The sequence below is a fragment of the Hordeum vulgare genome, chromosome 2H, assembly GCF_904849725.1.
Source record: "Hordeum vulgare subsp. vulgare chromosome 2H, MorexV3_pseudomolecules_assembly, whole genome shotgun sequence".
In the NCBI taxonomy this organism is placed as follows: Eukaryota; Viridiplantae; Streptophyta; class Magnoliopsida; order Poales; family Poaceae; genus Hordeum; species Hordeum vulgare.
Window position 1 is genome coordinate 103,147,069 of NC_058519.1, and position 13,345 is coordinate 103,160,413.

The following is a 13,345-nucleotide window of genomic DNA, read 5'->3' on the forward strand; positions in this document are numbered from 1 at the left end:
ACTCGGCAGAAGTCTCGGGGACTACACCCACTGGGTTCACTCGGAGTGAACCCACTACAAAATCATCCTACCGAATCCGAGTATATCGCTAAAACCCCCAGTGGGTAACAAGAGGAAAGTAAACACTTACTAGCGCACTTACTCGGATATCGTCCCGGAGCTCCAAGCTTTTCTTGTACAAAGACGCGATGGAGTCATACGCTCCCTTGGCGTCACCCACCATCAGTTCCACCTGCACCATGGCATCCTTGGCGGCCCCCACCTGGTCTTCCGGGAGGCGTCGGGCATCATATTGAACGGTTGACGGACCTGGTGCGACAGAAGACTCCCTGGGCATCCCGAGCTCCGCTCCAGTCGGTTCCGCCGTGAGGGGCACCGTCTCAGTCGGCGGCACGTTCATGGTGGGAGCAACAGTAGATGGGACAACCTCAAGGACAGGCACCAAAGCTGGCTCCGACCCCCTTTGGTCGTCGTCCTCTAGATGGATCACCTCCGAAGGAAGCCCGACTGAACAAAATGAAATTACAGAAAAAGGGCAAGATCAAGGACAGCGCTCGCGAAACAGTAATGCAGCTCTCAGAGTCGTGACAACGTACCTTGCTGGGACGTGGCGGCGTTATCCGTGTCCATGGGATCATCGTCCTGGCGCGGCAGAGAGGTGGCGGAGGTAGCAGCTCTGTTGAGTGAAATCCACTCGACGGATAAGCATGAGTTCAATCGGATACTGAAGGAAGATGGAAGAACAAGACACTTGCGCTGAGGCGACTGGAACAGCGATCCTCATCCGAGGCAAAGCTTTCCGAGGCTTAGGCCCACTAGGTTTGGCCACCTTGGACGGCTGGTCCGTGGGCTCGGCAGCAGCGTCCCTGGTCCTCTTCACACTCCGACCACTCGGAGCCACGGGAGGGGCTGGCGGAGCACTCGGGGCCGCTGGAGGAGCCGACGGAGCAGCGGGATCGTGACGGCGCTTAGTTCAGTGCTCTGGTGGTGAAGGTGGCGAGCTCTTCTCCCCATCCTCCTCCTCCTCCTCTTCTGTCTCGTCCTCCGTCTCCCCATTGTCGGAGACGTACTCGGCGCTATCCACGCTGCCCTCCTGGCTGCCCTCCTCTTCCTCGGCTGGATTCCCGTTCGAGACGGCAGAATACCAGTTGGTCCACTCCTGCACAAAACACAGTCGGCGACGTCAGTCGGTGGGACAAGAAAAGCAATAAATCTAAGAAGATTAAAAGCACTCGACAAGATGTGCTCACCTCATTCGGAGGAGGATTGTCGGCGCGGAAGGGCTTCACCCGCCGGGCTCCTTCGGGGTTATCACTCGCGCCTGTGATGCCGCGGACCCACGCACACACAGTCTCCCCGGTCACGCACTCTAGATGAGACCGAGTGGAATCCGAAGGCCCCGCGTAGTGCCACATGGCGTGGTGTCGGGCCTGCAGCGGCTGGATGCGCCGACCCAGAAAAGTCTCCAGCAAGTCCGTGCCGGTGACTCCCTTGCGGATGACGGCTATCAGCGCGTCGACCAAAGGCTGGATCTGGATCCTTTCCCCCTTAGAGAGCGCAAGCTTCCTGGGAGGGCCCGGACTGTCTAGGCTAAAAGGTGGCAACCCGCACGAAGCATTCGGACAAGCAATGACCTGGCAATAGAACCAGGATGACTGCCAGTTCCTGACTGACTCGGATAGTTGGAGAGAGGGGTAGCTACTCTTTGTTTTCTTATGGAAGCCTAAACCCCCATAGAGCTGGAGGATATGGGTCTTATCGCCCGACTGGCTAAGCTTTTTGACGGTTTGGGATCTAGCGGAGAAGACATACTTAAAGAGCCCCCAGTGGGGGGACATCCAATAAAGCACTCGCAGAGGGTGACGAATGTAGCAAGGTGGGCTATTGCGTTCGGAGGAAAATGATGGAGCTGCGCCCCGAAGTAAGTCATGATACCTCGGAAGAAGGGGTGGGGAGGCAAAGAGAAGCCCCTGAACACATGGCTGAGCAGCAGGACGCGCTCCCCCTCCTTCGGCGCCGGCTCCGTCTCGCCTTCCGGCAGCCTCCAGGACTTGTTGGCGATCATGCCATTCTCCACCAGCTCCAGCAAGTCGTCCTCCGTCACCAAGGAGGGGAGGAAATCCCCCTGGATCCAACCCGCCGGCAGCGCCTGCTGCCGCCGCTGAGCAGGGGCCGCCCCCTTCTTCTTCTTCTTCTGCGACTCGAGTTTGCTGGTCTGCCCCTTCGTCATGGCGAAGGCGACAGATCCGCAGAGGAGGAGGGGAAGGAGGAGGCTTGAGGCGTGCAGAGAGCTGCGGGAGGAGCGGGATTAATGCGAGGAAGATGAGCAGCGCAACAGGAAATCCCGCCGGGGAGGCTTAAATAAGCTTCCGACTAGGTCACTAACAGGTGGACCCGAGATCTTATCCCCCAACCGGCCGCTGCGATGTTAGTGGAGAAGATAAAGGCGTGGTAATCGAGGAGGCAAAACCTACTCGATGGCGATGGCGACATCCCCGCTGAGCGCGCGGCAACCGAAATTTGAGGATCCCGGAAAATCCGGCGCTGTCAGTTTGACCAGTCACGTCGAAAGATTCCGCGGAAGCACTCGGTCCCCGACGGTTCGTTTCACTGATATATTCACTCGAATCACTGGTTGAAGGGATAAAATGGATCGAGTCAAACAACGCCAAAGTCACCTCCATACCAGTCGGATCCATACTCCAGACATCACTTCGTCGTTCCAACCCCGATCCATTCGGGGACTAATGATGGGGTTATAGTCCGAGGGTAGGGTCATAGGCCTGCCCTATAGGTCCTACCCAAGGACTACCCTTCATAGAGGACAAGGCCCTTAGATAGTTCCGACTGAACTAAGGACCCCCCCCCCCATCATCCAGTCGGCGACGAACACTCGGAGCATATTTAACGTACCGACTGGATTCCACTCTGTACATCGTAACCTCCCAGGAGGGCAACGGTCATACGTTTTCATACACCATTATTAACATTTAAGGCTTACGTTACCTGTAACGTAGGCATTTATTCGCCACTATTCCACCCCTGTCCACCGGGCCATTATGAAGGGCAGCGCACTCTATATAAGCCGCCCTTCCTCACTGGTGCAGGGGTTGGCATTTACTGCAATCCTATAATCCACTCCACACTAAGCTCCCAAGAGCACTGAGACGTAGGGCTTTTACCTTCACCGTAGAGGGGCCTGAACTCATACATCCTCGCCGTAGCTAAGGCTCTGCCCATCCTTTCGTACCCCATACATCTACTGTCAGACTTATACCCACGACAAGCCCCGCATTCGAAGACTAAAAACCCTAATCTAAACTACTAACGAGAGTAGAGGCACCGGGTCACCCCTCCCCACCATCGTCTGTCGGAGCAGCAAGCATAGGGGAGGCGAATCCATTGGTTCGCCGGTGAAATTCTACAGGGTAGAGTTTGTCACTTTATCCCAAACTGCAGCATCTTCAACAGACGCGCTAAATAAGCCGCGCGCATGAAAAACGCCTTTTTAGCGTGCACGACTGAATCGGCAGCTCCAGCACACGCGCTAAAATCGCCCGCGCGCTAAACACTACTCCGTGCGCCGAACAAAACAACATCACACGCTTCATTTTTCCAGCGTCTACCGCGCGCTGAACAACGACTCGCCCACGCGAATGTTCACCAACCGCCGGATCTGAAAGTTCCGCTCACGCGCGCAACTTCCCCATCCCCTCCAGCGACCCGTCGGCACTTCCCCCTTGAGGGAGTCCAGGATTCTGGGGTCCTCGGGCGGTCGGTTAGTCAATATCGGGTGGGCCCATTGGGCCGCGCTGTAGAAGACCGGACCTTATGACGACCTCTACTCTGGAAGGAATATCCCGAAGATTGGCATGTACTTCAAGCTTAGAAAGACTAGGTCAGCTCATATATTCCCTATTATAGTCAGTAACTTGTAAATCCTAGGGTCCCTGGTGTCTATATAAATCAGGGACCCCCATCCGTGTAGAGGAGGCTGAATCATCTAGGGTTTAGCATATACGATCTCGAGGTAGATCTACTCTTTAATCATCTTCATCAATACAATCAAGTAGGACGTAGGGTATTACTTCCATATGAGGGCTCGAACCTGGGTAAACCACTATCTCCCCCTTCTTCCTACAACCCATCGATCCAATGTCCACAGTTCGGGACCCCCTACCCGAGATCTACCGGTTTTGACGCCGACACCCCCGTCGTTCCCCACGCGCGCGCCGCTTCCCCCTCTTCCCCGGTGGCCGCTGTCGCTTCCTCCTCCGCCGCCGCTCCTCGAGCGCCCCGTTTCGCCGACGAACAGCGCCCGACAAGGGTTTGCAGCTCGGCGCCCACAAGGTGTTTGACAAAACGTTTGCAAGGTATATATTGGTACTAAACTTCATTTTTATAGATAATTTTGGAGTATGTTGTTTGTAGTGTTAAATTTTAGTTTGAATTCAAATTTGTAGATGAGTTCGTTTCATGATTCTTCTGATGAATAATTTGATCTTCAAGAGGAGGAGGACCTAGCAATGGTCCTAGCTATGCACATCAACAAAAAGAGAAAGCACGGTGGTACGGTTTTTGGTCATTAGAAATTATGGAGGAATAGGATCGATACCCATAACAGATTGATAAGGAACTATTTTGCGGAGATTCCCACATACCCCGAGTCCTACTTTCGGCGCCGTTTTAGGATGAGCATCGAGTTGTTCAAACATATTGCGGAGAGACTGGCGAGCCATGATCGGTTTTTTCAACAACGGAGGAATGTTGTCGGAGAACTCGGGCATAGCACCTTTTAAAAGGTGACTGCCGCTTTGCGTATGCTGGCATATGATATTTCGGCGGATCAAGTTGATGATCACTTGGTCAAGGGTGAGAGCCAATCCATCATATGTGTCAAGCACTTCGCGGTTGGAATCGTACAATTGTTTGGTCTGGAATATTTGGGTTTCCAATGCTGAAGACGCCACAAGGCTTGGAATCGTATAATTGTTTGGTCTGGAATATTTGGGTTTCGAAGACGCCACAAGGCTTTAGGGGATAATAAACTATTTGTTGTGCTGTTTATTTGTTGCATTTGTTTGAGTTGTAAAAAATAATTGAACTGTTTTTAATGATTTATTTTATGTTTGTTTGATTTTTTTTGTTTCACATTAAATATAAAATGTTTGTTTGTGTGCCTGATGAAGCAACTAACAGTTCTACACGCAAAGGCGCTATTTCGAGGCTGTAAATTTCTTTTTCGCCCGCCGCGCCTGCGCGCGTCAGTCTCTTGGAGATGCTCTTAGCGATCACAAAGGGCTGTGAACAATTGCAGTACTGCATAATCAATAGAGATGCAATCCTACAACTCTGTCGCTTGGTTCCTGATCCAACTATCAGACGCATTCGACATGTAAAAAGTTGGGAGCACACAACAGGCACAGCAATTGATTGTTATTCATCTCAATATCGATACAGATATCACAGAGGATGAGTCCATTATTCCCAAATCGACTGACAGCACGCTGGGATCCAAAATCAACCTGAAACCCCGGATCAGAATCAGAGGCTCGCAGCGGCCGGAGCGTCGACGACGAAGTCCAGCACCATGACCTCGTCGAGCATGGGCCTGAGGGCGGCCTTGGCCTGCTCCACCTTGCCGTCGCCCTCCACTGCGTCCAGCTCCTCGACGCTGCCGAACACGGCCACCATCCCGAACTGGTACCCCTTGGCCCGCGCGGGGGAGAAGTTCTCCCCGAAGCTGACCTTGGCGCCGCTGGCCTCGCCGGCGTCCCTGGTGGCCGCGGCCACCTTCTCCACGAGCTGCCCGACCTCCACGCCCTCCTTCACCTTGGCGAGGGTGAGCCGCACGGCGGCGCCGGGGGCGACCGGGGACGGGGACTCCGCGGCGTTGACCCAGTCGACGGCCGTGGCGTCGAGCGCGTTGGGGGCGACGTGCGCCTGCACGGCGGCCACGTGGGCCGGGTGCGGCGCGTAGGCGGCGAGGTCGGCCTTGGTGGCGTAGCGGGAGTGGAGGAGGTGGGTGGGGCCCAGCGCCTCGGCGGCCGGGGAGCGGAGGCGGAGCACGGGGCCCGCGTGGATGTAGGAGACCCCCGGGACGAGCGTGGAGAGCGCCTGCAGCGCGGAGACCATCGCCGCGGCCGCCCCCGAGGCCACGGCCTCCGGACGGACCTTGATGAGCACGATGTGCTCGACCGGCGCCGCTACGGTGGGCGCGGCGACGGAGGGGGACGAGGACATGGCGGCGGCGGAGGGCCTGAGGCGGCGGAGCGGGGAGGAGGAGGCGAGGCGGGTGAGGGGTAGGTGGAGGAGTCGAGGGGAGGGGATGGCTCTGATGCAAATCATGGCTTTGGTCAGTGCGAGGGGAGGAGGTTAAAATCGGGATGGGGCTGGGGGGACAGTGACCTGCGCGGCATCACATTTGTGTGAGCCAAGATGGATTTTATAAGCGGGTGGCGCCGAGGCGAACGGACTAGCACGGTGGCGGCTGCGCTGCATCGCCGGTGACCGGTGTCTTTGACGCAACATGGGCTCTGTTTTGGTGGACGATGACTTTGCTGGAAAAAGGCACACCGCCGGTGGTTTTCTTCGGGAACTGCAGACCGCCGGGAAGCTATCAGCGGAAGAAACTGGCGTCCAGCACGGACGGGGTCAATATCAGGCAGCATGAGCTAAATGGCTCCAACAACCATGCATAGGATGGAGCATTCCAGTAAGGAAAAAGAAGCAGCTAACATAGGATGAGCTAAATTTATACTGGTCTAAATGTTAAATGTAGTAGATGTGGCAAGAATACATAGGTGGTACAGACAAGCGGATCAGCAAAACATTCGACCGGAAACAGGCATACGTACAGAAAACAAAAAACTGGTCTATCATCCTAGCCATTCATTCTTCTACCCTACAAAATTCGCTTGTGTCCAACATGAACTTATACAAGGGTATATCTATCTGTCCGCACTACAACTTTTTCTTATCTTCCTTTTCAAACTTGTCCTTGGTGCTACAGCCCGACTGTTCTTCAACTTCATCGACTGGTTTTCTACTCATCCTCCTTTTGGTATAACAAATTATGTCCTCGTCTTGATGGAGCCTGTGGGGAATGATACGATCCCTTGCTACCGCAAGCAATGGTCTTCTAGAAATCCGAATGATATATACAAATTAAACTTGAATGGGTAATAGGAGTTCTGCATAGGGGGCATTCAGGCTTCTCATTGCACCACTCCATTATGCAGTTCCTGCAGGTTATGCCGTGAGTTACCATACCATTCAGGAGAGGGTGCAAGGGAGGAGACCCGGTTTGGTTGAAGACATAGCATTTGAAAGAGAGGTTTTACCAGCAGAAGACATGCCCGCAGGTTGTGGCAGTAGGATTCTGCCGGGTGCTGAGACAGAGAGTGCACTTGCTCTTGCTACTGGATGCCTGGCCATCACACAAAAGATACACAAAGCATAAGCACCACACAATAGATCACATGTACAAAAAATAAAAATAAACGGTGATTTGAAATAATATGCAATTCCAGCCATAAAATCTTAAATTGTAACATTTGTAGATCCAAGAGCTTGCTTTGTCAACAAGAATGCATTGGGAGGTGCATCTGAAGGGAAGCGCAATAATACATAAGTTTCCACTTCCATACAAAGGTAGCCATTTTACTTTTGGTTAATGGAGCATCACTTGGTTTTCTGGTAGTTCTAACCTCTAGGGTACACAAAAAACACTAATTCAAACTGGAGACTGTTCATCTGAAGACAAATACCTCTGAACCAGAAGCCAAATCTACAGCTTTGCCACGACGGATGTCACTGATGATATTTCCATCTTCATTTAGAACAGGGACACTCCGACCTGGTACACCATTCACAACGGTAAGAATTAAAATCATCATATAGATATCTGTATCATTGTAAGAATGTAACTTGGAGCTTCAACATAATAAGAAAAACAGTTATTGGTTCAGCAAAAATAGCCATTTAAATAAATTCAGTAAAAGAGTGTACCTGTAGATGAAGGATAGCTTCCGGACGAAATTTGATTAATGGAACTAGCTATTGATGATAAGTTACTTCTTCGGAGTCTTTCAGCCCCAAGAATACATAACTGAATCAGCAAAAAGATACCCAAAATTTGGTACCTGCAAATGTAGTGAATTAAACTTGATCATCTGGAGAATTTTAGACCTCAAAGGAAAGTAGTGTGAAGATAGTCCAAAACACTATAACCCATGATAAATTCCTTATCATTTACATTCTCAGATTCATTTGTGGCATAATATTGTGGGCTCCTGGCACAAATGGCTGTATGATTTGTTTCTATGTGAGTCCATGTAGTCTAGTCTTTTAGCCAAAGTGAATAAGTACAGAAAAAGGTACCTGGGCCTCTGATTCATTGGCTTACCAATGAATACATAATGAATACCGGCTCCTCTCTTTGATAAATGGTAATATAATCCTATTGAAAAGGAAACATAAGAAGTGTAATCAGGCACCTAACAATTACTCCCTCCGTTCCTAAATATAAGTTTTTTTAGAGGTTTCACTAGAGCACTACATACGGATGTATATAGACAAACTTTAGAGTGTAGATTCACTCATTTTGCTCTGTATGTTGTGAAATCTCTAAAAAGGCGTATATTTTGGAACAGAGGGAGTAGTAGTTAATACAGATCCAACTGAGGTGATGAGAGAAGGATAGGGCTGATCATTACTGAGCCAGTGCTACCCCATTGGTTAAGGCTTGAAGGTAAATAACATTAGCAAGGTATTCCATCATATTGCACATAAATTGGTGTTTTTTGTTTTGGATAACAGAATTGCACAGCAACTTAGTGTCTAGGAATGTATCAATGAGTGACAGTGTCTGACATGCAGCATAACCTCATGATAAACCGAGTGGGCTGAATTCGTCATTAAGGGGTCAATCTGGGGATTTTAATTTGCCTACTGCCCTCGCACTAAATTCAGGTTCCATTACTTTGATGATCACTAAGCAGGACGCAAGAAAGAGAACTCCTCAGTTGATATTGTCACACCAACGCAAAATAAAGATAAATTGGTCTACCAATATATCTCAATACATAATGATTTTACATACATACTGAACATAAGATACCTTCAAAGTAGAAGAACATCAGGTTTGTCCGTATAGCCAACTGTATAAAATCTTGACCAAGCGGCAGCATCTAGGAACAGATAAGACACACCATATAGTTGTTTAGACAAGAAAAGCATCTCTTTAGTGTTATAACTACATTCCTCATTTCTCAATGAGTAAATATAGGGAGGTTTTCTATATATAAACAGATTGCACATGAGAACTAGAACAATTGTGTACCGAAGGCCATTTCTGAACTACCCATAGCCAAAAGGCCTGCGCTTTGCTTCTCAACCTCGAGAGCATAGAAAAACTCAAGCTTCTCGAAGACTCATTCGTATTTGTAGAGGATTCTGTTATGCCTCTACTAGGATTATCACTTTCATGATGATTATCAAGCTGAGAGTCATCCATGTAAATACCACGGGAGACAATTCTCGAACTGTTAAATTGGTACGAACAGAAAATATGCGATCAGTTTCTTCCAGCAAAGAGAATTGGATAAAGGACTGTATTTAAAACTGTTACTACCTTACCTGATTCTTTCAGCAAGATAGGGCACAGTAGTTTGATACAAAATGAAAAGCATCCGCCTAGCAGGTGTTGGCGGAAGCCCATGTGAGGTTGCAACCTGAACGTCTCAATCATAATATGGCCATCATCAGCATACTACATTAATATTATTGCTTCAAGATTCTCACAGTACAACTATTTTCTTCATCTCAAACTTTACAAGATACAAAACAAATTTGGCCATCTCACCTGCCATAACACCTGGTGTTACATGTCTTTTGTTTAACAGGATCTTTCATTAATTTGCTATCAACAGGTCCATCTAGTAAACTAAAACAGAATTGTGTTTACCGTGAGTGAAAAGCAACCCTATATTTTACATCAACAGATTTGTTTCTTGTGATTTCTATGCAAAACTGAGATAAGGTTAAATTTCCAACGGCAACAGATGAACTACGGGCCAGCAATATACTACCAAGTATCAGATGAAATAGTTGGAAGCACACACATAAAGATGGATAACATTTGTCCTCACTGGCAGAAAACGAAAACAAAAACGGTGTTAAAGAAGAAAAGGCAATATGACCTGAGATATATCACAATATTCTTCTCCGAGTGTTTGCTGGCCTGAACCAGTTGTTAGCAAGTAGTAGAGGGACTGCCCAAGCAATTTTATCTGCGGAAGTTCAAATCAATGTAAGTTCTTGCCACCTTCACTAAATTACATGAAAAAATGAAGATTGTACACATGAATGTTGTCAAAGAAAATAAAATACAAAGAGAACAATACTCAAACTCATTCTCCATGCAATAATTGATGGAGCTCACAAAGATAGGAAACACATCTCTTTTATCCAGCATGACAATCATCCTACTCTACCGAGATGCAACACCGTACAAATGCCATCTTCACATACTCCAACTAAAATATAATATCAACTCATCAAGATTCAAGCGCCTTATATAAGATATAACAAATAAGCTTTCAATTCATACTAACTTGAAAAAAAAAGTTATCTGCAGTATAATGTAGGCTACTATATTTAGTTAGAACACTTTTTTTAGATGGAAACTTTTAACTCTTGGCCCTTACTCTTGTTGACATGTCCACTACCGAGTACGGTGAATAGTTAGCCAAATTTATCAGGCACTCGTGTTATATTCAGCTACTGCCTCAGCAGATTCAGATAAGCAGCGATCAAGATGGATGGCTCTCTGCGTTTGCTGTATTAGTTACTGTTAAGTGACAAGAAGGGCGAGCCTGGCACAGTGGCAGAGTCCCTCCACTTGTGGCCTGGAGGTCCTGGGCTTGAACCAGCCTCCTTGTAGAATTATTATGCAAGGGTAAGAGCGAGCATGTACAGCCGGCACGGGCGCGTCCGCGGACACTGACCGGTCACGTTTCAAATAATGCAGTCTACATTCGGACACCTCAAATCTCATATCTCCAATCCATACAACCCATGCAACTACTACGTCGACCCGCACACGTCGTCCGGCTACTCCATCACTGCTAAACATGCCATCGGACTACCAAAATTTGACATGTTTGGCTATCATGCCATCGGACTACCAAAATTTGACATGTTTGGCTATCATGCCATCGGACTACCAAAATTTGACATGTTTGGCTATGATGGAGATCATCCACGGCTGCCCTTGTCCTTCCCGGCACCCTTGCCGTCCTTGTCGCGGAAGTACCGGTCGAAGACGCGGTACGAATCGAGCTGGATCTGCTCGCCACTGGAGCTGTCCTCGCCGCCGCTCATCTCCTTCTCCTCCTTCGGTGGCAGTCCGGCCATTTAATGGACCGCCCGATTCTGCTCGCGGGCGAGGGCGCGCGTGTTCGGCCGCCGCCGTTTCTTCAAAATGCGGGCGCGGATGGCTTCCTCCTCTGCGGCCGCCTGCTCCGCCGCATCAGCCGCCTCCGCCTCCGCCATTTCCACGAGATAGGCCTCGGCGATCCTTATCCTCTCCTTCCCACGGCGGGCAGCCCGTTCCCGATGGGACTCGAAGTCTACGGGTCCGGTCGATGGATCTGCCCGCCGGGACATGGATGATCCCGCCCTAGAGGAACCGAGCGCCCTTTGAGCGGACACTATGGAGTCACGACGGACAGATCCTGCCGTCAGCCGGGCTTGTCCTCGTGGGAGCGTCACAATGCAATGTGAACCGCCATTGCCTCCTCCACTCCGCACGGGACGACCCCCCAGTCAATGGATCCGGACTGGTCGGAGTCGGATCCGCTGGAAGCCATGCCGGAGAAGGCCGGAGATCGCCGGAGGTGAGCTTGGGTGGCGGATGGGAGTGGAGGGGAGTGGAGTGAAGTGGCTAGGGTTTGGTCCGGCCAACGGATGAGGACGGATATGTGGGGTCGATGCAGGCCAATGTGGGCCAGGCGGGCGTGTGCCCGGGTGCGCCCGGGCTCCCCCATATCCGCCCATTATTTGGGCTGAAAATGGGGGGTGCTGGTCAGCCCGGGCGTTTGAGGCCGGTTTAAGAGGCCCGTCTGGGTCAAATTTTTGTGACCGGGCAGTGACCAGGCGGCCTGCACAGGCGTTTGAGGAGGGTTTGAGGGGTCCGGTTGTAGATGCTCTAAGGCTGTCTAGAAATTCCCTTCCCCAGACCCCACCTTCCGTGGGAGCTTTCAGCACTGGTTAAGTGTTTAACTAGTTACTGTTCATCTTTTTTTTTACCCATCGCCGTTTTCACCTGAACTCCATTCCCTTTATATAGCACCGCTATCTTGACTTCCAAAATTACCTTTGAGCGAAACATATATGTTACAGTAACATATACAGTGGAGATATTCCCCGAATATACTTCTCCTCTTGCTCTTTAATCTGGATCCCTAGTTCATCCTTGAACTAACCAGCAGGGTACAACACAATTGCAAACCTCTGAATCGACTGATCTTTGCTAGGTGTTCCGCAAAATTCACCCGCCAAAGCGTTACCACCTCTGATCATGGCAAATCTACAAGTCGGTATTCAACGACTGAACAATTTCTACCACTAGGTGCCCAAATACTGATAAAGTCCATTTGGTTTGGGAGTTTGGAGCATTCACTCCACACCACCCAAAGCATTCACCAGACCATATACCAACACGCAACGCAAGGCATGTTAAATTTCGAGCAGAACAGGATAATTGGCGCAGACTAAGTAGAAGCACATGCCGGCATAGACAATTTGGTTTAGCAGTCACCTCGTTCTGGTAAGCAACGGCAACCCTGGTACCTGCATCACCACCAAAAGCACCCCAAATGACCAACAGATCACCATCAAATCACCATAGCTAGGACGGGTTCGGGGGAGGCTCTACGAACCGAAGAGGTGGCGGAAGGCGTCGCGGCAGGCCTCGGTGACGTGGGCGGCGTAGCTGTCGTCCTTCTCCGCCGCGCGCATGACCTCCGGCTGCGCCGCCGTCGGGAACCGCCGCGGACGAGCGGCCACCCCGGCCCGGGCTCCGCCGCGGGAGCTGGGCCCCGCATCGCCGGCGGGATCCCCGGCACTCATCCCCTCTCCCCACGCGGTTGAGTCCAGAGCTCAGGGGGGAGTCCGTCCGTGCGCCGTGGTGGGCTCCGGACCTCCAGTGGCAGCTTTTGCACATACGCCCCTGCTCTTAGCGTTTTTTCCACCCGCACACCACGTCCCGAGATTCTCTTGGCGTGTGGTTCGTCTGGGACCTCTCGGGCCGGCATGTCAGTGACCTTTTTGCCCCTCTGCC

At 50.5% G+C, this 13,345-nt stretch overlaps 2 protein-coding genes across 2 annotated transcripts; both read right to left on the reverse strand.

Moving 5' to 3' along the window:
* Positions 1–5,419: 5,419 nt before the first annotated feature.
* Positions 5,420–6,434, reverse strand: LOC123425349 (stress-response A/B barrel domain-containing protein DABB1-like). The gene has a single exon (XM_045109033.1). It carries the CDS (start codon positions 6,346–6,348, stop codon positions 5,545–5,547), a length of 804 nt encoding a protein of 267 aa, XP_044964968.1. The 5' UTR covers positions 6,349–6,434; the 3' UTR covers positions 5,420–5,544.
* A 300-nt stretch (positions 6,435–6,734) lies between these two features.
* On the reverse strand, positions 6,735–13,207 carry LOC123425348 (peroxisome biogenesis factor 10). Its single transcript, XM_045109032.1, has 11 exons — positions 12,945–13,207; positions 12,824–12,855; positions 10,203–10,292; positions 9,640–9,734; positions 9,344–9,545; positions 9,122–9,191; positions 8,383–8,461; positions 8,011–8,144; positions 7,770–7,858; positions 7,344–7,429; positions 6,735–7,244 (listed from the first exon to the last, which is right to left on the reverse strand). Exons 1-11 carry the CDS (start codon positions 13,132–13,134, stop codon positions 7,142–7,144), a joined length of 1,170 nt encoding a protein of 389 aa, XP_044964967.1. The 5' UTR covers positions 13,135–13,207; the 3' UTR covers positions 6,735–7,141.
* Between the last annotated feature and the right edge of the window lie 138 nt (positions 13,208–13,345).